The 23,764-nt window shown below is 43.2% G+C and overlaps 1 protein-coding gene across 2 annotated transcripts in view; it reads right to left on the minus strand.

Annotated features, from left to right (window-relative positions):
- ANTXR2 (ANTXR cell adhesion molecule 2) overlaps positions 1-23,764 on the minus strand; it is a 125,262-nt gene that overhangs the window by 40,286 nt on the left and 61,212 nt on the right. For both annotated transcript variants that reach the window (XM_076337498.1, XM_076337499.1), the window contains 4 exons: positions 18,497-18,538; positions 17,353-17,448; positions 12,991-13,158; positions 11,616-11,696 (listed from right to left, as the gene is read on the minus strand). In XM_076337498.1, the coding sequence (XP_076193613.1) occupies positions 11,616-11,696; positions 12,991-13,158; positions 17,353-17,448; positions 18,497-18,538 (387 nt within the window). The remainder of the gene's footprint in view (positions 1-11,615; positions 11,697-12,990; positions 13,159-17,352; positions 17,449-18,496; positions 18,539-23,764) is intronic.

Below are 23,764 nucleotides of genomic sequence, written 5' to 3' on the forward strand. Positions count from 1 at the left end.
CGCCGTTGACCACTACCCTCTGGATGCGACCATCTGACCGACTCCTCACCCACCGGACAGGCCACCCGTCAAATCCATACCTCTCCAGTTTAGAGAGAAGGATGTTGTGGGGGACTGTGTCAAAGGCCTTACAGAGGTCCAGACAGACGACATCTGTAGCCCTTCCCGTGTCCGCTGATATAGTCGCTCCATCACAGAAGGCCACTAGGTTAGTCAGGCAGGACTCGCCCTCGGTGAAGCCACGCTGGCTGTCTCGAATCACCTCCCTGTCCTCCATGTGCCTTAGCAGAGCTTGCAGGAAGATCTGTTCTGCGATCTTCCCAGGCACAGAGGTGAGACTGACCGGCCTGTAGTTCCCCGGGTCTTCCTTTTTTCCCCTTTTTAAAAAGGGGGGTTATGCTTCCCCTTTTCCAGTCAGTGGGAACCTCACCACACTGCCACGATTTCTCAAATACGAGGGATAGTGGCTTAGCAACTTCATCCACCAGTTCCTTCAGGACCCGCGGATGGATCTCATCGGGTCCCGTGGACTTGGGCACCTTCAGGTGCCTTAGATGGTCTCGAACCTGGTGTTCTCCCACAGCGGGCGGCTCTTCGTTCTCCCAGTCCCCGCCTTTGCCTTCTGCGGCTTGGGCGGTGAGGCTCGAGCACTCGTCGGTGAAGACCGAGGCAAAAAAGTCATTGAGTACCTCCGCCTTCTCCGTGTCCCGGGTAACCAGGTCTCCCGTTTCGTGCTGGAGAGCGCCCACGTTTTCCCTCATCTTCCTTTCATCCCCGACGTACCCATAGAATCTTTTCTTGTTGCCCTTGACGTCCCTGGCCAGATTTAATTCTATCAGGGCTTTAGCTTTCCTAACCTGGTCCCTGGCTGCTCAGGCAATTTCTCTGTATTCCTGCCAGGCTACCTGTCCTTGCTTCCACCCTCTGTAGGCTTCCTTTTTGTGCTTGAGTTTGTCCAGGAGCTCCTGGTTCATCCACGCAGGCCTCCTGGCGCTTTTGCCGGACTTCCTCTCTGCTGGGAGGCATCGCTCCTGAGCTTGAAGGAGGTGATCCTTGAAAATTACCCAGCTTTCTTGGGCCCCTCTTCCCTCCAGGGCTTTGTCCCATGGCACTCTACCAAGCAGGTCCCTGAAGAGGCCAAAGTCTGCTCTCCTGAAGTCCGGGGTAGTGAGCTTGCTGTGCGCCCTCCTCGCCGCCCTAAGGATCTTGAACTCCACCATTTCGTGGTCACCGCAGCCCAGGCTGCCCTTGAGCTTCACATTCCCCACCAGCCCCTCCTTGCTGGTGAGACCAAGGTCCCGCATAGCGCCTCTCCTCGTTGGCTCCTCTACCACTTGGAGAAGGAAGTTATCATGGACGCGTTCCAGGAACCTCCCGGATTGCTTATGCCCTGCCGTGTTGTCCCTCCAACAGATGTCGGGGTGGTTGAAGTCCCCCATGAGGACCAGGGCTTGTGAGCGCGAGGCTGCTCCTATCTGTCTACAGAGGGCCTCATCCGCTCGGTCTTCCTGGTCGGGTGGCCTGTACCAGACCCGCACCATAATGTCACCTGTCCCTGCCTTCCCTTTAATCCTGACCCACAAGCTCTCGGTCGGCTCCTCATCCATCCCCAGGCAGAGCTCCAGGCACTCCAGCTGGTCACTGACATAGAGGGCGACACCCCCTCCTCGCCTCCCCTGCCTGTCCTTCCTAAAGAGCCTGTATCCCTCCATCCCAACACTCCAACCATAGGAGCCATCCCACCACGCCTCCATGATGCCAATAAGGTCGTAGCCCTGCAGGTGTGCGCACATCTCTTAACTCTTCTTGTTTATTCCCCATGCTACGTGCGTTTGCATAGAGGCATTTAGGTTGGGCCCCCAATGAAGCTGTCTTACTGGCTGGTGTTCCTTTGTGCTGCTCTTCAGGCGCTCTCCTGCTGACCTGTGTTCCTTTTCCAGGCTCTGGGCATCTATTGCTGGCCCTGGCATCAAACTGGTAGGAGTGGGATGGATTGAGGGTCCCCTCGCCCGGCATCTCTAGTTTAAAGCCCTCTTCACCAGCTTGGCAAGCCTATGACCGACGATGCTCTTCCCCTCCTCTGACAGATGGACCCCATCGGCCCCCAGTAGACCAGGTTCCTTAAAGCGAGTCCCATGATCTAAGTAGCCAAACCCCTGGCTGTGGCACCAGTCCCGTAACCATTTGTTGACTCACCAGATTCGACTGGCCCTTTCAAACCCCTTCCCTTTGACCAGCAGGATTGATGAAAAAAACTACTTGCACTCCCGAGTCCCTTACCGCCGCTCCCAGGGCTCTGTAGTCCTTCCTGATAGTCCTCAGACTGCTCCCGGCTGTGTCACTGGTGCCCACGTGAAACAGCAGCAGCGGATAATAGTCAGTGGACTGTACGAGGCTCGGTAGCCTCTCGGTGACATCCCTGATGCGAGCCCCCGGTAAGCAGCACACCTCTCTAGACAGTGCCTCCGATCGGCAAACGGGTGCCTCCGCACCTCTCAGAAGAGAGTCGCCTGCTACTATCAGCCATCGCCTTTTCTTACTGGCACTGGTTGTTATATGGGGGGCAGATCAGGCTGCATTCGTCAGCTCCAGCGCTTCTCCTGGTGTGACAGGACTTTCCTCTTCGGCCTGCAGAGCGGTGAAGCGGTTCTGCAAGGGCACCTCAGGCTTCGGGGGACGTCTCTTCCTCCTGCTGGTCCTTGTCCTTGCAACCGTCCATTCTTCTGCATTCCTGGCCCCCCCACTCCCTTCTGCGTGTGCCGGTGGGGGAGTTATCGGCCATTTGGCCGTGGGCTGCGGGTCCGCTGTAGACTGCACTTGGAACCAGCTATCTAGCTCCTTCTCCGCCTCCCTGATGTTACGCAGCCTTCTCACCACCTCTTGCAGCTCAGCCACCTGCTGCAGGAGGTCCTCCACCTGGGCACACCTTTTGCAGGCAGGTCTGCTGCCTGTCCCTACCCCAGGAGAGAGGTCTAGGCACTCCCTGCAGCCAGAGGTCTGCACTGCAGCCTCTCCCTTCAGCAGTTCCGTCTGCATGCAGGCATTGTCCGCCGCTGGGGTAGATGGTGCAGACCCCCCAGCTGGAGCCGTGGCCTTTAACCTCAGCGAGTGCCCGCCACTCTGCCTCCAGGGTCAGGTAGGATCGGTGCCCTTGACCTGTGCCCAGTTGTTGGGTTATGTGTACGCCAAGTCCCCCACTCGGCCTGTGGACTGCCTCTCCTTTTAAGAGGCGCCCTCCCTCGCGAACTGCTGCGCTAACTGCCACGCCCTAGCTGACGCACCACACCCTGTTTGCCCGTCCTGGTCGCTAGCGCTCCCTGGGGCTGCCTTTAGTGGGAGTGGGGGCGGCAGCCAGTCACTCCTGGCCCCGCCCACGCCTCGTGGCGTGGTGGAAGACGAGGTGGAAGAAATGATGCCATTGTCTGAATCAAGTTCCGACCTCTTCTTGAACCTGCCAACATGGAGGTATTCCCGACTCAGTGTCAGAACTCCTGAGACACCACAACAATGGATTATCTGCCAAATCAGTAAGACACCTTCTTGGGACGTCTGTTGTTACTATGCTGTTCCTTCTCAGCAGAAGCATCTCGGATGCAAAGTGAAAAATTACAGACCAATTCAAGTGGCTGCTGAATGACTGATAGAAAGCAGGACTTTACTAATACCCACATAGCCCACTAGTCTGCAATAAGCTATACAGGCTGCTAGAGATGAACGTGCTGCAAGAGTAAGAAGACATACGACGTAAGCTGTAAGTCTTCCACAGATGGGACTCTATCTAGAGAAATACCTTAGCAATGAGTCAAAATTAATTCCTTTTTAAGAGCCAAAGTACTCTGGAATTGGCCAGCAGTTAATTCCTATGAAATCCAAGTTGAAGTAGAAAACCACAGCAAGTTTTTGGCAGGTGGGTGCTTTTGTGCGATGCCCCTGTGTGGTGGTGCAATAGTTGACACATCTCTACTTGGGGAAGACTGAATGCAGTTTACTGCAGAGTTGTGCCTAACAGTTTCAAGAGGCAACACAATACCCAAGAAGGACATGACGAAAGAGCTTTCAGATTGTTTTGTGTGCTTCTCTGTTGACAGAGGTCCCTACAGCACTACAGCTGCTTTGTACAGTCTAGTTTTAGGTGAGCTAAGTGATCGATCTCCGTTTCCCAGGAAAAACTGGGAAATTCTTGGACTTGGGTGTCAGTAAGTCCTCCCTGATTATAGGCCTTTTTTTTCTCTTCCTCAAAAACCGCAGTTACATCCTTCCCTCTGGTCTGAAGTATCTCAAACCATTCTTACTTGTTGTGAACACTTTAAGAGCAGACTTTTCAGTTCCTGAGTAACTAAATGGTTGCCACCTTATAATGTTTGCATTTTGCTTTGGAAAGCAGGACACGGCATGGCATAGCACACTTAGCAAGAAACAGGAATCTTCTGCTGTCACTCACAAAGGACTTAAAACAAAAGGCCTCCTCGGCCCCTGCTCCATTTCCATACATGGGATTAATCAAGTAAATAATCTTCTGTAAAGAAAGGAAAGACTGCAGAAATTTGTAGCGCAGTTCGAATCTGCACAAAACTCAAATGCCAGGACTCTGTCACAGCTTTTTCTTTTCTTGCCTAGTTTATATGCTCAAATCATAATTTAATATTTTCTCCTGCAAACAGTACTTTGGTAAATGTTGAAGCAGTGTTACTGGGATTTATCACGTAGTTACGTAGCTGCAGCTATGGATAGCTGCACCTCTATCCATTCCGGCTGTCCAACAGTAACTTGTTTAAAAATAAGAAAAGGGAGAAGTGAAGGCCTAAACATTAACTCATCGAAACTGGAAAAGATAAAAATGGTTATGTTTCTGTTTGCGATCTGTATGTGTCTGAATGGCCAGAGGCACACAGAGACGTGCTGCACTTTAGTTAAACATTACTTAAATCTGCAAATCAAAGATTTCCTTTTGAAAAATAATCTAGATAAATGGCATACATAATCGAAATGGATTAATATACATATCAACATAAATAGAGGTATACGTGTTTATTGTGTGGAAATTTAACCTTTGTGCAAAGTGTTTTTTTCATTTTCATCACATTTTGCCAAAGAGTGTGTGATGCCTCTGTGCATGCAAATGTTTCTACAGCTATTTGTATGCAAATATACATATAAGAATTTCTCCATACAGAAATGTATGTGTGTGTAAATTGTGTGAATGTAAATATAAGATAGGCCATATGTCCCAAAAGTCCCAAAAGAGCATCTGATGTTGATATGTAGACAGTGTGTTAAGGACCTTCCTAATTAATAACCCAGATTAAAACCTCTTGGCAATCAATTAAGATGAATGACAGAAGTCATTCTCTATCCCCCTACACCCGCGTCTCGGGCTGTGAAAACCCTGGGTCGTGAAACTTTAATCCTGTTATCTGCTGCCTTCTTCATCTGAAAAGCCTACAGATTAACACAGCAGACATTATCGAATTTACAACCAGCCGCTCGGACAGCTGCCCTACTTTCAGCAGTTAATGGAAAAGGAACTAATCTGGTTAGGAGCACAGGACTAGTTCATAAATCTGGACGCCCAAGACAGTTAAAGCTGTCACGTCTCTTCTGGAGAGTAGCAACCGAATGAACCTGTCAGCTTTCTTCTTGCTGCTGCTTGAAGGTAGCCGGTCTCTCTGTAAGCTGGACTAATGAGATACTCGGCATTAACATAAACTACATAAGGGCTGTGCCCAAGCTGGGAGCTGTGTTTTATGACTGGGTTTGGTTAGATACATACTGCCCTCTCTTCACTGGAAGCCAGGTAGTGATTAAATATAACTGGTTTTACTGCAATCCACTCCATAAAAAAGATGTTTTGAGGAATTAAGAAAACAAATTTGTTTTCTCCCTTTTGAATCATGCCCAATGAAACAAACAGTTATTAACAAAAACTGCACTGCCAAATGCAATGTTTTCTTTTTAGTACAACATGGAGTGGGGGAAGAATTGTAGTGCCCTTTAGGGTGGCAGAGAAGGTATTTGACAGCTGTAGCAAATTCATACTCCACCCAGAAAAGACTGACTTTTTCTTTCTTAATAGGCATTATACCTGTGCTGCCAGCACAGTTTAAGTTACCGCGATGCCCGGTATGGTGTACTTGTTGCATTTTAGGAGGCCTAAAGCACTCATCTTTCAGACAGCTGTTTGTATACTAATAAAGACAGCAAGAATTCTTCTGGTTGCGCACTCTGCTGGCATTTTTAAAATGCTCTATTAAAGTATATCATGGCTTCACAAAAAGTACATCCTATGCTGACACGACAGTACTTCCGTCAGGATCATCACCCAACCATATAGCCTGCTGTTGTCTAACAGCAATGGTAACAACGTAGGTGGAGCAGCATGCTCACCAGCACGGTACTGTCTCCAAGGACCTGCACAGGGTCTGTCAGAGCTGCTTTGTCCATTTTGCTCTGTGGGAGTACTGGTCAAATCAGTAAAAATGTCATGACCTTAAAACTGACAAGTACATTTATTTCTTTTTACTGTTTCATTCATGCAAGTGTTCATACTCATGCTACTGAATTCTGAAGGCTCATTTTAAAAAGAGCAACAGCGCTCATCTGCACAAAGGGAGGGAGTGCCAAAAGTGACTGCCTACGTATATGGGAAAACATCCTTGATTATCCTAACACCAGAACAACATCATCTTTTAATAAAGATGATTACCACTGCTTTCACTGATTGACAGCTAGCAAATCCAACTATTAATATAACCACTCTAGCTAGGATGGGGCACCCGAGAGGCAGACAGGCTTGGACCCTCCTGGATGGTAGCCTGCAATCCAGTTTTAAGAAAGTGAAGCTGTGATACCCATTTACAATGAGCATCCTTTTGGAGGAAGTACTACTATCTAGATGTTTTAATTGTAGAATATTCTTCTGGGTCTTCAGCACAAGAAAATTCTAGTAAGTTCATAATTCATAATCGTGCTTATCTCTTGGCTATCACTCGCCATTTTAACAAAAGGGGCAGGTGTACTCTCCAAAAAAGACTTTCTTCTTTTAGGCAGGCCAAGGGACGAATGTTTTTCTGAAATTTAGTTCAGTGCTTCACTCAACGGGATGCATTACTTTATGTTGGAGACCGACCTCTGAATTCAGTCTGAATAGGGCAGTTTGAAATGAATATTCTTAAAATGTTTTCTTCCACTTTCTGTAACAGTGAACTTAATAATTTTAACAGTAATATGGGTCTATTCTGGAAGTTTAAGAAAAACTTTGGCTCAAATTTAGCTCTCAGGTCTATACAAACAAATTCCCACTTGAAGAAATGGCAGAAGGAATATTTTGACAGAAAACATTTAAGAAAAAGGTGCTCTAACTCCCTTCTAATCTCACATATTTCATAACTAGCTTTGCAACTTCTTACCATTGCAGCAATGTGGAAGATCCAACATGAACATACACTTTGCTATATGAGTGATATTGAAGTTTCTTTTTAAACCTCTCAGTCAACAATTTCTGGAGCACAGTAATTTCCACGTTCCGCTAAAATATGCCATACCATAGTATCATTGAACAAGGAGCTCCAGTGAACCGTCTCACGTTGTAATATGAATTACTGGTAGGTGGTTTGATTTTTAAAAGTTTTAAACCAAAAAGTGCACTACTTCTAAGTAGCCACAGTAATCTTTCTCTAACCATAACTTGTTATTTCTCTATGCATTTCAACAATTTGCAGTGATGAAAAAAGGAAGCCAAATCATTTTCTTGAAGGAGGTCCTCCTTGGTTAGAAAATGGACAAACAGTTCTGTTTTTAGAGAATACAGGAGTAAACCAAAAAACCCTGCTATCACCAGTTTCATTCCTGTTCCCATTACCCTGTAGGCAAGCAAACATTGCCCAGTGAGTTATAAAGCACTAGTCTAGTAACAGTGCTGGCAGACTGGCAGCTCTGCTGCAAAGGTAGGTGATGAACTGCCCGTCGAACCCTGTGAAAGCACCGTGGGAACTGACAGCTAGGGTACTCCTAGGCACTGCAGTTAGTCTTTTGTTTCAGAAGAACGAGTTTTTTCTCAGTTGTAAGGCACTTAAAGCCTCAGCCTCCTAACAATTACTATTCCACTCCACAACGGACAGACTGAGCTAATCATTTCTTATTTTCTGCCTGTGCCCAGTGTAGGAATTAGTGAAGAAACACAAACGGAACAGTAACATGGGCCTCATCTCAGAGAATATACTATTGTCACAGTGTTTCTAACTGTAAACTGCATGATACTAGCAGAGTTACAATGCAGAATATAATTCTTTTGTGTAATGTAGAGATGCTCACAAAGTAACAGTAGTTTAAACAGATGTTTGTATTAATTCTGCAGCCGTTATTGTAAAAGAATCTTTAAAGCAGGTAAATGCTAATAGGCTTAAAATTAAAAACAAGTAGAAGTTACTTCCTTTTTATTAGGCTGTTTTGTAACATTAAAAAAGCTAAAAGTATTCTACAGTAGAAATTTTTCTAGAATTAGCTATAGATTTTTCTTCCTTTTACCAGTCACGCATATTTGCATCCTGAAAGGGGAAAATCTTAAATACAAGTGCCATAGGCAATTTGTGGACTTAAGACATTTGCGTGCATAAACGTGCACAGGATCAGAATTTCAGCCCCTATCAAATTGCACAAAGCAACAAGGTCATGTAAAGAATCTGAATAACCCTGATGATTACCTTTAGGTGCTAAACTACGAATCAGAAAATAAACACAAGGATTTAGAGAAAAGAACAGGACCCGAACACTCGTGTTGCGAACCTGTGCCGAGTTCTGTTCTCATGCAGTAACAAACTCCCTGGAAGAGGTGTTCCAGTACAGAAACAATGGCAGACACTCCTCCGCAATGACACCGTAACGGCGCACGCATTCAGCTCTGCTTCCTAGCTGAACGTAATGCTGTGGACTGAAGGTTGCCATAACCTCAGTTAAAACCCTCGGACAGTTAACTGGTTTATCAAACTACCCCAAAACTACTGAGGTTCATTCTTCTTTGCCCCTTTTATAAAAAAAGGAAAGAAAGTATAAATAGGAGTATGAACGCAGGGTAATGCATCATTTATGAATTATCTTGTTAGTGCAGAAAACAAAACATGGCTTTGAAAACAAAATCTCCTGCTGCAGACTCCACTATGTTTGATGGGAGCCCTTCAAAAGAGTTCATGGCTTAATGGTAGCTGTTTATGTGGGGACTTCGATCTGTACCTGCTGTCCCCTGTCACTCCATGGAAACTTGGCGGCAGATGTTGCAGCGTTAAGTTGTCTCTGAAGTGGCTCTCTGTCCTCATCTCCCCACCACAATAGAGTCAAACTATATTAGATCTCTTTATTTGTGCCTGAGGCATGTTTGGGAGCGCAGCTGTGTCCACCCCCACTCTACCTTTAGTGTTTCAGCCCCCAGGCGGCAAATGTGAGACCAAAACTGTTCTGCCACTCTTAACTACATCTGCTGACAATCCTGCAGCCTCGCTGCAGGCTGCCGAGGACCTGTGCCTCGGCTCTAAACAGATGTCGGCGACAACCTGCTAGCTCACACCTGTACAAGCTTCCCTAACCTCACGGATTGCTAGCTGAAAAATTTGACTCAAAGGACTTCCATCCACAATCAAAGCTTCTTGGCTCAACCGCTTGCAGCCCTCAAACTGGGCCACCCTTGGCATTATCTGGCAACATGGCAGAGGTGGGAGAGGAGAGACAGAAGGAAGAAAAAGCTCGCTCTGCTTTGATACTTCATGCCTAGATTTCAATTACTTGATCAAGGACTTGAATTCAGCAGTGAATTCTTCTACAGATGAGAACTACCGAGTTCTTAAACAATAAAAGAAAGATGACAAAACAAAACAACGAGGCTGCTGTTTACCATAACAGTGCTTCCGAAGTAAGTATGTGTATGCATGTCTCGCTGTACGTACATGTGACTGCTCATCTGTTCACTGACTTAAACCCATCAGGGGTACAGCATGGGATCTCTACCTAGCAAGTTATGAACAAGGAAAAAGATTTAATTGTTGTTCCCCAAGATATAAAGTACCGTGCCAGACAGAAATTGCACTCCTACACTGTCGCAGGTCACACCTTAACGACCATTGGTTTAGGTTTTATTTATCAGTACAAATTCTACTCCTTTTTTCAGTGGGGATACTGAAGATTAGCGAGCTAACTCTCTCTATTTTTCATAAACCAAGATGTTGGTCAATGTCTTCCTGTCCAGTCCGGAGAAGGCGGATGCCCGAATTCACAATGGCTCAGCAAAGCCTTCTCTGGCAATTTTTACAGTAACTACCTGTCTTTATGGTCAGAAATCCTCAAAACAGGGCCTGACTGACAATTTTTTAGCCTGTTCAGGCACCATTTCTTCTACGTTCCTATTTACATTGAATTTACCCGTTAAACTGTATTGTACTGTATATTTTGTGTGTAGATTTGTTATTGTTAATTCTGCTACATGTAACATGCATCATTCCTGCAAACAGTAAATAACTTGCCAACATAACAACTAGAATGATAACACTAGTATTTGACTATGCTCCCTGTTTCCAGCATTGCACTTTGTCATTCTGCTTCTTCCAACACTTGTCTTAATTAAATGTCACCTTTTCTTCCTTTAGAACAGTACCAAACTTCATCCCAGGAAAATAATCATAGTATCGATTACTTCTCATTCTCTCAAAGGTAACTCCCTCCCTTTAATCCCTCTAATTCTTTTATGTCATCTTTATGTTGCAAAAATAGTGTTCTCGCACGCTACTGCTTTGTGGTATGAAAGAATCTGGTCTGTCATGCCCACCTGGGGCCAGTTTGTTGAGAAAAAGTTGCTGTCTCATTTAGACGAAATGTTTGCTCCTGTGTCTCTTCTGATGTGCCACAAACAGGAAGCTGAATGGTCCCGGTAGATTTGAAATACCTTGATGATCAATCAGTTCCTGAGATAAATGCTAAGATTTAAAGCAATATTTTCTTAAGGAATAACAATCAGAAACACACAATCTGGCTTCACTATAAAAGGTTCAAATAATAACTCTCTTTCCAAGTCATAGCAGTGTTTGTAGTGGAGGCCACTTTTTCATGTGTCATGAGTGTACTAGAAGAAAGGATTGTCTGAGAAACAAGTTTCCATACCTTTTTTTTCTGTGAAAGTTGCCTTTGGCGTGGAAGTGCAAAGCTACATCAAGCGACTTGTATGAAAGTTACTAGTAGTCACTTAAATTTGATGTGGTTTTAGTATTCTGATTGCCAGACTCTACTCTTACAAATAGCTGGTTATAAGAAAGATTTGGGTATTTGTTAAAGAGAGTTTACACTGAATGAAGCGTGTGCTATGTTTTTGTTCTCCAGCTGAACACACACAAAATACAGAATCCTTCACTCTGCTTTCAGGAGATCCGTGTTTCTGCAACATTTCTGGGCTGGTGTGATGCATCTTTCAATGCATTTTTTTTCCCAGTGCGTTACTTTTCCTGTTGTGCCATTCTTTTGGCTGCAGTGCTTTCTTTAGTTAAGGTCACGGAATTACCAGTGTTCAGCAGCTGCTAAAGCCTGGCTGTAACATGCCCCTCTTTTGCCAACCATAGTGGATACAAGCGCCACACACAAACCTCATCTCCTTGCTGTGGTCGCATCAAAGAGACTCTGTCATACTGTCTTCGTAACAGCGCCCACAGTGCATCGAGTCGACCCTGTGGCAACAGAGCAACAGGACTTTCAGTACAATAAAATCAGTCAACGGAGAGCACGCTGCACCTGCTAAGTTACTGTCCAAGGAGATCCATGGAGAAATTTACTGGCAGAACTGAGGACAGTTCCTTAGAGCCGGATAAGCAAAGTATAAACTTAGGCTGTGTCACGCGCACCACACAGCTGTGGTGCTGCCCTTTCCCATCAGTGAATGCTAGTACTGCACTCTCACCTCTGCTGGGAGCGGAGTGGCTGTGACCTAACCCACGTTTACTATGAGCAATCTAGAAGTAATATGTTTATTTGCCAGTATTTTGGGCTGAATTGCCACATGTCCATCTGGGATTTCTCCCACATAAATGTATTTGTTTTTACAGCATGTACACAGCAAGTTCATCATTCTCGGGAAGCCTCGGCCCTGCTAGGCACATGGTATACAGCTGATGCGTGCTGCGTGGTAAGTCCCGCATGTAGTGAATGCAGCAGGTTCACTGCGAGTGCTCAGGCTGCCTGTGCAGAACATGCATAGCAGCTCTGATGCTTGTCAGAAGCATCCCGCTCTGCACGGATGGGTTGCAGAGTTTGCGTGTGTGTGTAGACAACACGTCTTCAAGACTTTCTGGTGGCCAGAAAGGACTTATAAGGAGTTGTGAAGACAGAATAGATGTATCCATACTCCCAGGTAAACCTGTATATTCTCTGCTCTTACACATTTAAAGCAAGGTATCTATGGACCTATCTTCAGTTGTTAAGAAGAGCTTGTTACGGGTGTGCAAGTGACTCGTGGCATCTACAGAGGAAAGTATCTTTATTTTATGCCGTTTATTATGTTTCACTTGTTTGTCAGACCTTTTGGATTATATTGTTCTATATAATTTTTTTGCTTTTCTTGGTTGGTAATGAGTATGTATGTTTAAAACTTAGTATAACAGCTACACACTGTGTAGTTTTAGGCTTAATTAGATATACATTGAGATAGACAAAATGCCAATAAAGCCCCTGTAGATTTTAGTACTTTTACTGTCCCTTTTTTGGGGAAGGATAACAGAATGTGGCAGAAATGATGAAGTACTGCATTTAGGGCTAAAAAGTGCTCCTGCAATTCATCCTGAGTACATGTTCACTTTGAGATTAGTACATTACACTTGAATGGGAATACTTGAAAAATAAGTGGGGGTTTTTTTCATAAACTTTATAAACTTTATATAAAAAGTTCAGCATGCATAAGACTGGTAAGGCAGACAAAATCCAGCCTTTAGTACAAAATTATATTGTACTGAAGACTAAAAAGATTACCTTAATTGGCGTATACCACTTCTCCTGAATGGCTGGTGAGGTAGGCTTTGGTTTAGGTGGTTTAGGATGAAAAGGTTCTTCTGGTTCTTCTGGGAGTTTCACCACAGCATTTTTTGCTTTTTCTAATCTAGCCCCTTCTTCAGTGGATCCTTTATCACCCCAGCGAACCTAAGTAAAGCCAGAGTTCAGACGTAAATGCACTGCATGCAAAGGACAAGGAAACTGTTGCAAATAACAGAAGCAGCTGAAAAAGTTTAAATTTGGAATAAGTTCTGAATAAACAAGAGGGAAGGTACTGAGGAAAATGTTCCCTCTTCATTTTTGATGGCAAGCATTCTTAGTTAAATACATTTGTAATTATGACTCTCTCAGTAGAAAAAAATCAAGAGAAATACTGAAAGAAAACTCTACCATGCATCACACAGACTGTATAGGAGACAGGAAATCTAGGAAATCTTCTCAAATTAATGATGTAAAAATATCATTTCTAGTTCTGATTTATCCTAAAATACGAGACCTTAACCTGGCACTGATGAAAGCCTAGATTTTTGTCACTCCAAATTTCGGAACACAGCATGTTTGTTGAGAACCCCAATTTAGATAGAAGGCAATACTTGAGCAAGTTTTAGCAGAAGTTCCTTGAAACTGCTCAGGTTTTCAAGTAGTTCTGCAAGAAGATACATACTGGAGAAAACACAGATGAAGCAGTCTAACCTGCATAATAAGTAAATGTAAAACATGTAGCAATGTGTATTTCCTCACTGCCACAAGTACATAAAATATATAAAAAGGGTTCAAAGAGAAAGGAAACCTGGATTACTGCTGGTGGTGAGACAAGCACATATTTCCACTTCCATAAAAGGTTGTACTTTATTATGCTGTGAAGAGGAAATACAGGAAAAAACCTTCCCTCTAAGAGAGATTATTTGTCTTGCTACAGTAATCTTATTTCATCTTGTAATTGGAAACACGGTGCACCAATTTGAGCAAGGATGTTTGCTGTATTGTACAAGGAAACAAACCTAGACAAGACTGTTACTTTATCATCCAAAAAGATGGATGATATCTTTTTAGATGGACATCTAAAAGCTATGGCTGGAGTGTGAAGGTTCTTAGTAAAACTGGCCTAGATTATTTTCAGTGCAAGACTTTCTAGATCATGCCATCTGCTACAACCTAGCCTGTAAGAAGGACCTGATACACCTGAACCCAGAAAATAAAATTCTGACATTGTATCTTGGGTAAATGTGACATGCTGATGAGTTATGAAACTGTTACTGGAAAACAGCTAATCGTTAACTGCAGGACTCCACCAACATACTTGTTTTTTTCAGAGACCTCCTGACTGGAGGTGCCAGGCATGAAAAGAGAAGTGTCCAAGTAAGAAAAATCAGAGAAGACTGACCTTCCACCCTGAGGGAAAGAATTAAGAGCATCACTGCACACTGCTTGGTAGGTATATGTCAGTTCTGGCTTGCTCCCTGCCAATTCAAGCACTTGAAAAGTAGGCAGAAAAACAGTGGGATGCAACAACTCTCCCACTGCAAAGGGGCACAGAATCATTTTGCTCACCAGGAAAAAGACATGCTCCTGGTCTTCCTTCTGCCTCCCGGAGGGAGGGAGAAGACTGCTCCAGGTCTTGCTAGTGACACTCTATAATGTGCCGGGATAACTATGCTATAGGATGGGAGAAGGAAGCAGTCTGACTTCTTCATCCTCATCAGCGCCATATGCAGAATGTGCTGACACGGAAAGTGAGGAAAATATGTAGGCAAGCCAGAGTCTAGCCCCTTTCAGAAAAATGAAATACCTTGGAGGAAAATCTTGTCATTTTATCACCACCAGCAAGTGTTTTTTACCACTGTAATCTCAATGTAGAGAACGAGAGCAGCAAAGTACAACAGAGCTTAATTTGGTCTGTAATACTATAACTTACCTTGGTAAAATACAGACCATCATTTCTTAGGAGGGGGATTGTTTTGAACCTTTCTGTTACTTTGAACTTTACTGTTTGGCTTGCTTAGTGATTTCTTTTTCTCGCTGGGAAATCCTCTCTCTGCAATATTAGAATGGGCTTTCATGTCCAAGTAGGCCCTGCTGAGTCATTAAAATGCATCTGTATCTTTCACTGTGATCAATGGTACTTTTACGGTGTTTTTTATGAGGTTGTTAAAATGTATTTTAAACACTGTTAAAACCATTTAGAGATAGATGGTGGATTCCTTACTGACAAAATGACCTTCTCCTTCAGATGAAAGCGACTTCACCCAGAAGAAACCAGAATTTGTGGAGTCTGACAACACAACTTTGACATAAAAACTTACTGCCTGTAATGGGTCGGGTCTAGAAATGACATCATATAACTTTAACACAATGCCAAAAGACAGATCTAGGAAGAGTGAACAACACTGGCTAAATTATTCTGGATTGTCACAGAGGAGTGAAGCTAGTGGGGAAGACAGGAGTGAATGTGTAACTGCCCTGAAAGGGAATATAGTCAGCTGTCCTGGTTTTTCCCGACTCTCTCCCCCATCCCACTGGGCAGGGTGGGGAGCGAGCGAACGGCTGTGTGGTGTTTAGCTGCCTGCTGGGTTAAACCACAACATAAGCGAAGAGAAGGAGGACAGGAGCGGTAAGCGGAAGTTTACTGGTTCATTCTTTCCCTTTCTCTATGCAAGGAAGCTGCCAGAAGAATCAAGCTGCCGGAAGAATGGCAGAAGAATAGAGCACAGAGAAGCAATAAAAAATAGACAACTGCATTAGCACATGAACTGAAAACAAGGAAGAAATGTAATGACTAGTCCAGGAAGTTTTTCGTTGGCCACAGCACAGAAACCACATTTAACTGTCAGGTGAGGAATAACCTCCCTTTGACCCGCTCACCTTCATCATCTTGTTAGACTGTTTTTGTTTTCTGTCTCATTTCCACACTTGCTCTGCCCTGATTCACCAAACGAGCAACGTGCTCTCTTGAGCCAGTGAAAGCTATGAGATCTGATACCGCTCTGTCTGAACAGCTGGGAACGGCCTGTTAAGCCAGAGTCTCCCTCAGCTCCACTGTTACAGATACTACAGGGCAGAGGTAAAGTTCCATATTCAAATGCTGAGGCATTTATGTTGCAGCGCCCAACCCCGAAATCTGTTAGTACTCTCGGGTCCCGGAGGACAGACACACAGCTCCACAGAATGAGGTGCCTTTCAAGAACCCATGATTGTGTTGTCAGCAATTTCAGTTGGTTTACGTCTTTAGTCCTTAGTCCTGCACAGAATTCCTAGCACAGATGAAAAAGTTTTCTAACTTAATCATTACTTTCTGCTCTCTTCTTTGAAGAGGAAATACTGTATTTTTGCCATGTGATGAACATGCATTTCTTTATGATACTGATGTTACTTGTGTTCATGAGGTATCTATTGGTTCTCTGTTTCATCACGCAAGATCCCGTTTACAAACTGTAATGATTTAAACCCTGGAACCCCTCCTGGAACTCCTCCTGGAGGCTCACCATGGCTCCCGTTAGAAATCCAGGCTTGTAATTCTTTATGTTGGAAAGTACTTTCTAGTTTGCCTCTGAAAAGCACTGCACAAAATGTTTTCTTTTTCTAAAATCTGAAGCTCTTCAAAATTAGCAATTCTGAACTGCTGAAGGAAACACATATAAGCAACATAGCTTTACACTTGCGTGTTCTTCTGCTGTGTTTAAAAAGAACTCAAGCAAAGCTGATTTTTAGGCCAATACCTTTAAAGTTTCATCAAGATATATCAATATGGCCTAGGTGGGTATTTCAGACAGAGACAGTTTCCTAGATTGAAGTTAAAAACTGCAGAAAACTGCTTTGCAAATTCCATAAAGGCTGACTTGACTATAAAATCTGACATAAGGACATGCCCATAAGGATGCACATTTTTCATTCTGTTTTAATTAACATGATGCTATCATGTCTCTTCAAAGACAGGCACTGTTGTCGCTGTGAGTTCCTTTGGGATCAGGCTTCTCCTTAGCATCACCATTGTCAGCGCATTTGGCTGGCCCACAGTTGGAGGACTTATGTTTCACTGTAATTTCTTCCAAAACATTCAGAAAAGGCTCTCACTCTCTCTTTCTCATTAGCTTGATGGAAAGAGCATGTCTTCAGGCAGCTATTTAAAGATCCAGTCAAATGGAACTACTGAAAGCTGTTCTTTCATAGGCGAGGTCAAAATTGTTCAATACGGTAAAAAATTTTACAAGGCTTATGTCACTGGGAAGGAAGCACACATTATGCCCTTGTATTTTCAGTACACTTTAAAAGTCTTTGTTTCCACCATTTGCAGCCTTAGAGAGCTTGTGTTTTAGTGAATTGGCATCTCCATATCGTACAAACCTCCATCCTTTTAATTCCTCCAACTCCTCGTCCACCATAGTAGGAAGCATCCACTGTGGGCCATTTCTTGGTAGGCAAGGGCTCTTGTTCTTCTTCCTGTCAATAAATTCAAATAACATTTATTTTAAAAAGATACTTTTTTTTCCCCCCACTAAGTGTCTTTTTAATATATTTCACTAGAGTTCACAGAGAATAAGTTTTCCCATGTTAGTTGTGAAAGATCAGGTATTTAAGTTCCCGAAGTGTTTACCAATTTCCAAACAAAATCTGGTCGTGTTTGGAAATACTTTTAATGTTTCGCATGGAAAACATTGGTGGTGACCGTTAGGAAGGTCCAAATGGGGAATCTAACTGTGTATGCTACCGACAATCATTCATTCGCCTTGTCCTTTTCCTTTCCACTAATAAAAATAAGGAAAACACACACAAAGAAAAGGATTTGCAGTGGCTTCTTCTACAGAAAATATAATGCCTTCAGAGAGCCAGATCAGCAGCCCTACTCATTTGGATTCAGCAGATGGTGTTCAGCAGATCTACAGATAAAGGTTACACAGCTGATCACAGTTTCCTAAGCCAACCTTTGTCAAACTCGCTCTTGGCTGCCTCAGCTCCATGAAGTGTGTCTTATCGTGGACTTAACTGTCAGAGCACACTTGAGTACGCTCGAGCAATTGGCTAAATCAAGACCAAGGGGCAAAAATACTGAAGACACCAGAAGATCCTCTAGTGCATTCTTGCCCATAAGAGGGAGAGAAATTCCCTTATAAGGGTTCTTCAGTGTCTGGAATGCCAAAGCTGTGGGAAAATGCTGTTTACATCATACATGAATCTTTAGACTGTTACACAAGAGCTACTCAGTCTTTCTGCTTTTGCTGCAGAATGGGAAAAATAATGTCCGACTATCTTGGGATAAAGCCCCTAAATATTTCTGTGGATTTGAGTTTAATTCATGCCACAGTGACATGACTGAGGCAGAACAGAGATTTGGACTTTGGCCATCCCGCTCTCAGCTTAAGGCTTCCCATGGGGCAGTTCTTTCTTCTGCAGCAGCTAGGACAAAGAGCCGGATTCGCAGAACACAGGAAAGCACAGAGGAGTGGTATCGTGTAACCTGTGTGATGAGCGGAGCATCATCATACCGTACCTCTTTTGGAGCTGACGGAGGTGGAGGGGGATCTTTGATGACCTGAAAGAGCCAAACATATAAAAGCATAAGGAATTGCACTGGCAGCATCCAAAAGCCAACAGAAAATTTTAAAAGAGTTAACTGTCTCCATCTGAGTCCCCCACATCTGCTTGCAAACTGGCAACCGCTGCTGCCAAGTCCCTTGGGTATCGATTATCAAGGCCTTCTGGAAATTAACACCATCCGTCTAATACAAAATAACATCAATTGACTGGCAGACACTCTTTGGGCAGACGTGTCTGCCACTTTGCTTCCTGACCGGATAAGACTCAGTCATTCTAAGTAATAGCCAGTGATGAAACCCTATGGAGTTAATTAGCGAGCCTGGGAGGAAAAGCATCCCGAGGTCTATGTGAGGTCTTGCATAATCTAGGGCCAAGGTGCCTGCTTCCTTGTGCCATGCTGCTGGACAATTTCTGGTGCAATGACAAGTGTGAAATGCCTTCTGGTAGCTCAGGCTTCGCCTCTAGTTGTCCAGATCATTTCTGTAGATCACACATTTCAGGTCTAATAAGTTAAGTATGTAGTTCCTTGACTGTTCAGTGTGGAGTGCCTGCAAGTGGGAGCTACATTCACAAAGCTTCTTAAACTGTTTCTGGATAAGGCCCGCTCTTGGGATAATTCACTGACACCTATATTTAAACCTCTACGTACAGTTTCTTCCTGTTCCCTTTCTCACATACATATTGTAAATCTCTGAGTTCCCTGCTACTGACAGGAACCCACTGAACAGTACAGGGAGGGGAAGAGGAAGACAGCGACCCTCTTAAATTATTAAGATGAAAACTGAATGCACAGCCATTTTTCCACAAGAAAAGCAGGCTTGTAAGCTAAAAAGAAGTACTTCAGTGATATCAAGTCATTTTTTCTGCTTGAATATTCTATAGAAATGACTAAAAATACCCCATGAATATAAAGGAGTCTGTTTCTGCTATGCCTTAGTATCATACAATCATAACCAAAACTGCCCATGATGACAAACACCTAAATCTCCTACTACAGGATTAAGTACCTTAATTGAAATATGTCTTATTTTATTCACTCTGTGCTATTAATTATAGTACTTTCATTTACTCTACCACTGCCTATAAATAATGTCACTGCACAGATGTATAGCATACGTAAAAGAAACATATTTTTCTTGACCAACAATCAAGAGTTTTCCTTCTTGGTTTACATTTCAAGTCACAGTGCCACCGAGATAGTTACTAGTTACTGCCTAAACAAGCGATGGACTTTTAGCACTGGATACAGGAATTCTATCAAATAAGAGAAATAAGTTACGGCACCCTTGGAAACATTTTTCCACAGCGCTTCAGGTTTAAGATACCGAATTGTTCATCAAGCAAGCTCAGAGTCCTTTGAGTGGATTGGAAAGTCAACTATGGACAACCAGACATCCCTTTGCTGCTATGATGTTGCAAAAACATGCCAGAAATTACTTTTCTTTAAATATTTCTGAATACTTTTTCTTCCCACCCATCAGGAATTTTCAGAATACTTAACAGAAATCAATTATTTAATTAGTGAAACATTCCTGAGAGCCAGATTGGAATTACTGCCCTAACTTTACAAGAAACAACAACACAGAGGGATCATGAGACAGATTCTGAGAGATGCTTGGATGCTGAGCAAGATGCTCCAAAGCATGAAGATATTTAATTCTCATTGAAAGCAATTAAAAGACTGGAAACGGTAGAACAGTATTTTCAATATATTAAGGGTCACCTTATCTTATTTAATTTCCATTCTTATTTCCCTTTTGCCTGTCTCTAACGATTATCTCAAAAAAATGTATTTTGCTGCCAAGACTGCAAGCTGTACAGGGGGGAAAGGCCTAGCTAGGTTGCGGATTTATATAAATGCATATTAAACGGTATTATCACTCCACTTTCTATAGTTCTACGATTCTTAAGTCTTGCAGTCTCTCCCGAGCAAAGACAACTTTGCATAGTAAACTTCTTTGTGAGGCATGCTAAAGTTTGCTTGGGCCCTACGCCTATTGATATTTATGGAATCAAGAAAAACTCTACTTGTTGGACCTCACTGGGCTTCAAAAGTCACGAGTCAATGACAGTTTTTGTTTGACTCCTTGAGCAAAGGATCTAATCCTATGCCAGCTGCTGAACTCCCTGAAGTTATAGGGGAACCTTGATTTGAAGCTAACCAATACATTAATTAGCTGCTATTTCTAATAGCTTCAGAAAATCAAACTTGTTTTAAACATGACAGTGGTGTGAGAAAATAATCTACTTTGAGTAGCAGATACTCACCCCTGCTGACAGAAGTGGAATGTAAATGCCTGCATCCTTATGTTTCCACAGGCTCCTCACACACTCTCTCTCTCACACACACGCACACACAGATTATTTTCAGTCTTGTGTGATATTTCAAGTGAAATCGGTAGAAAGCCATTTTTAAAAAAGAGAAATCCGAGGAACCCGTGCAGCTTTGGCAGAAAACAGTGCAAATGTAGCATGAAACTGCACATACTGAAGATCGTAATACTGCAAATTAATTTTTCCTGAACTTGATTCAGATTGTTTAAATAGTGAAGAGACTGAATAATGCTGTTGTCTTATTAACCCCATGTAGAGATGGATTACTTCCTAATTTTGTTTTGTTTTATCATCATCACCAGGCAAGGCTGCATTTCATTTATTTAGCTGCAAAGAATGAAGACTTGAGTTTGGAGGAGAGCCGATTTCTTAAAAAAAAAAAAAAGAAAGAGAAAAAGTTAGTTGCTTCAGGCAACAGTCCCTTTGATCTGCTCATTAACACTTTTCAAATGTTCACATGATGTGGGCATTAGGAAATGTCAGCACCAGAGCCTGAAGCCAGCTTGATGCGATCATATGTTCTGATATTGAGGGAAGAGTGAAAGAACTGTCAACAGTGAACTGCCTTTAAAAAAAAGGGCGAGAGGGAGGAAGAAAAAGAAAAAGGAGTCCCCCTACCCCAACCTGTAAGTGTATACGGACCTCGTAGCAAGGAACGCTGCCAAGACTGAGTCCTAGCAAGGATGAAGTGGAATGTCTCAACCACCTGAAGCTCACCACTCTGCCTGCAGGTGGAGGGGATCACGCGCTCGTGTGGCTCCGGACGCTCATTCTGTTCTGTCCGCGATACCTTTTGCCTCTCTTTCTTCCATTTGATTCTGAAGCATGGGATGCTTACAAGGTTTGAGGGCTGCTGCTTTCTTCCTTGCTCCTGTTCTTTGTCCCATGAAACCAGACACCCCACTCTGCCAGGCAAGCGGAGGAGGGGAAGAGGAGGTCCTGCCTGGCCCTAATATGCTGCCTTTCTTGTCAAGGACACTGGCACCAAAGCCCAAAACTACATAGCCAGAAGTGGCAATAACATGCAATGTGAGAACCTCAGGTGCAGGAGAGAGGGAAAAGAATGGAGGCACAGTATAATGATCTGAGGAAATGGACATCTAAACAAAAAGAAAGGAAGAGTCAGTATTTCGTAATAGGTTCAATGCAACAGTATGTGGTTTTGGAACTCAATATTGTTGTAGCAATGAGTCCTAAAATTACCTTTTCTTTTTAAAGAAACAAATAATAGCCATGAGAGGTGGGAGGAAACAACAGAGGGCACTAACATTTAAAGTGCCATGGTTTTATTGCTCCCATAGAAGTCAAGCTGCTTCTTGGTAATAACTTACCAATCTACAGCTCAAGACTTCCCTAGAAATAGCCAATTACTCCTGTACCAAACACTATATGCAGAAAAGATGCTCAGGGTAAGTTACTATCCCTCAAAGTAAACATCAGGGAGGAACAGACTTAAGCACAAAGCAAAAGGGACGTTTTCTCACAGCTCAGCGCAGCTCTTTGTGGAGATGTAGCTCCACACAGGAGATAAGCCCAGACAGAACCCTGCCTTAATGCCACGGTGCATCTTTGGCACCCAAGGTAGTATCTTTGCCCTACAATTCGTTATAAAGGGCATCTGTTTCAGTTAATTGGGTCCTAGTTTAGCTATCCCTCCACAGCTCTGCATGATGTGTTGATGTACACTTGTAATGTAAACTGAACTCCTTTCGCTTACAACAGGCATAGGCTGGTGCAGCTAATATTTTAATGTATTATACTGGCATAACTACCAAAAGGGATGGAAATTAATACTATAGAACTATACATTTGACTTTTTTTTAATGTAGGACTTTGACATTAAAAAAATCCAGAAAGCACCTTACTGATTGTCATTACAGAGTAATCACTGGAAAGAGAATTCCTGCTCTCAAGAGACTGAGATACTGCCATCACTCTTTAGTGTAATGAAAGGAAAATGCATGGTATATGAAGTTTTACTATACCATGGGAACTGACCACTGACCAAAGTGAAGAGTATTTTGATTTTTTTCACTAGGTTGTACATGTGTAAACCTGAAGCTGAAAAAAAAAACATCCACTTGGCAAAACTGCATGCGCAACTGAATATGATGTGATCGACTGCACTTCCAACTGTAAAAGACTGATTCTGGGCTAACATAAATTAGAGACGCATGGATTATGTTCTGACAGTCATATTCAGCTAGTGACAAAACCCAGAGTTTTAGTGAGCTAACTCGTTCTGAGATCTCTGACAAACTAAAGGAACATTACGTTTCCTGATATCAGTCGACTCACAAGGAAGTGTGTTTGTCTTGGGGGAAAAAAAAAAGAAAAACTTGAGAAGTCAGGAAAAGGACAAAAGAAAAGCAGCTGCTTTCAGAAAAGCAGCTCGAGAAAGGATATGATCCCTCTCAACAACGATGAATGAGTAGTGAAACAACTCACTCCAAAGTATGTCTGTAATGAGCTGACAGGAGACACTGCAAAAAAGTTACTTGGCTTCAATTAAGGATTTGAATTGTATTTTACATGTGTATTTTTAAAATAACTAGACTTTGAAACACGAAATGTTTGCTTTTCTACCAGCATAAGTCTGCTGCAATATTATTTCCTTCGTGTCCTCCATCTCCCTCTCACCCTGCCCCAGATGACAGATCTATGTGAAATGGCTAGCTGTAGCGGCTTTCCACAGACAGAAAGTGTAGAAAGTAAGAAGTGTGAAGATGGTCTACGAATCAAGGTTAACCAATAATTTTAAAATAAGAAAATAGGAAGCTTTCTTCTTACTGATTTCAAATTTTCCTTTTCCACAGGAAGGCTCATGATATAAAATGAAGTTGAAGTAAAACGACTAACAACCTCCCTAGATTTCTGATGGGACTGT

This window comes from Aptenodytes patagonicus, chromosome 4, assembly GCF_965638725.1.
Source record: "Aptenodytes patagonicus chromosome 4, bAptPat1.pri.cur, whole genome shotgun sequence".
In the NCBI taxonomy this organism is placed as follows: domain Eukaryota; kingdom Metazoa; phylum Chordata; class Aves; order Sphenisciformes; family Spheniscidae; genus Aptenodytes; species Aptenodytes patagonicus.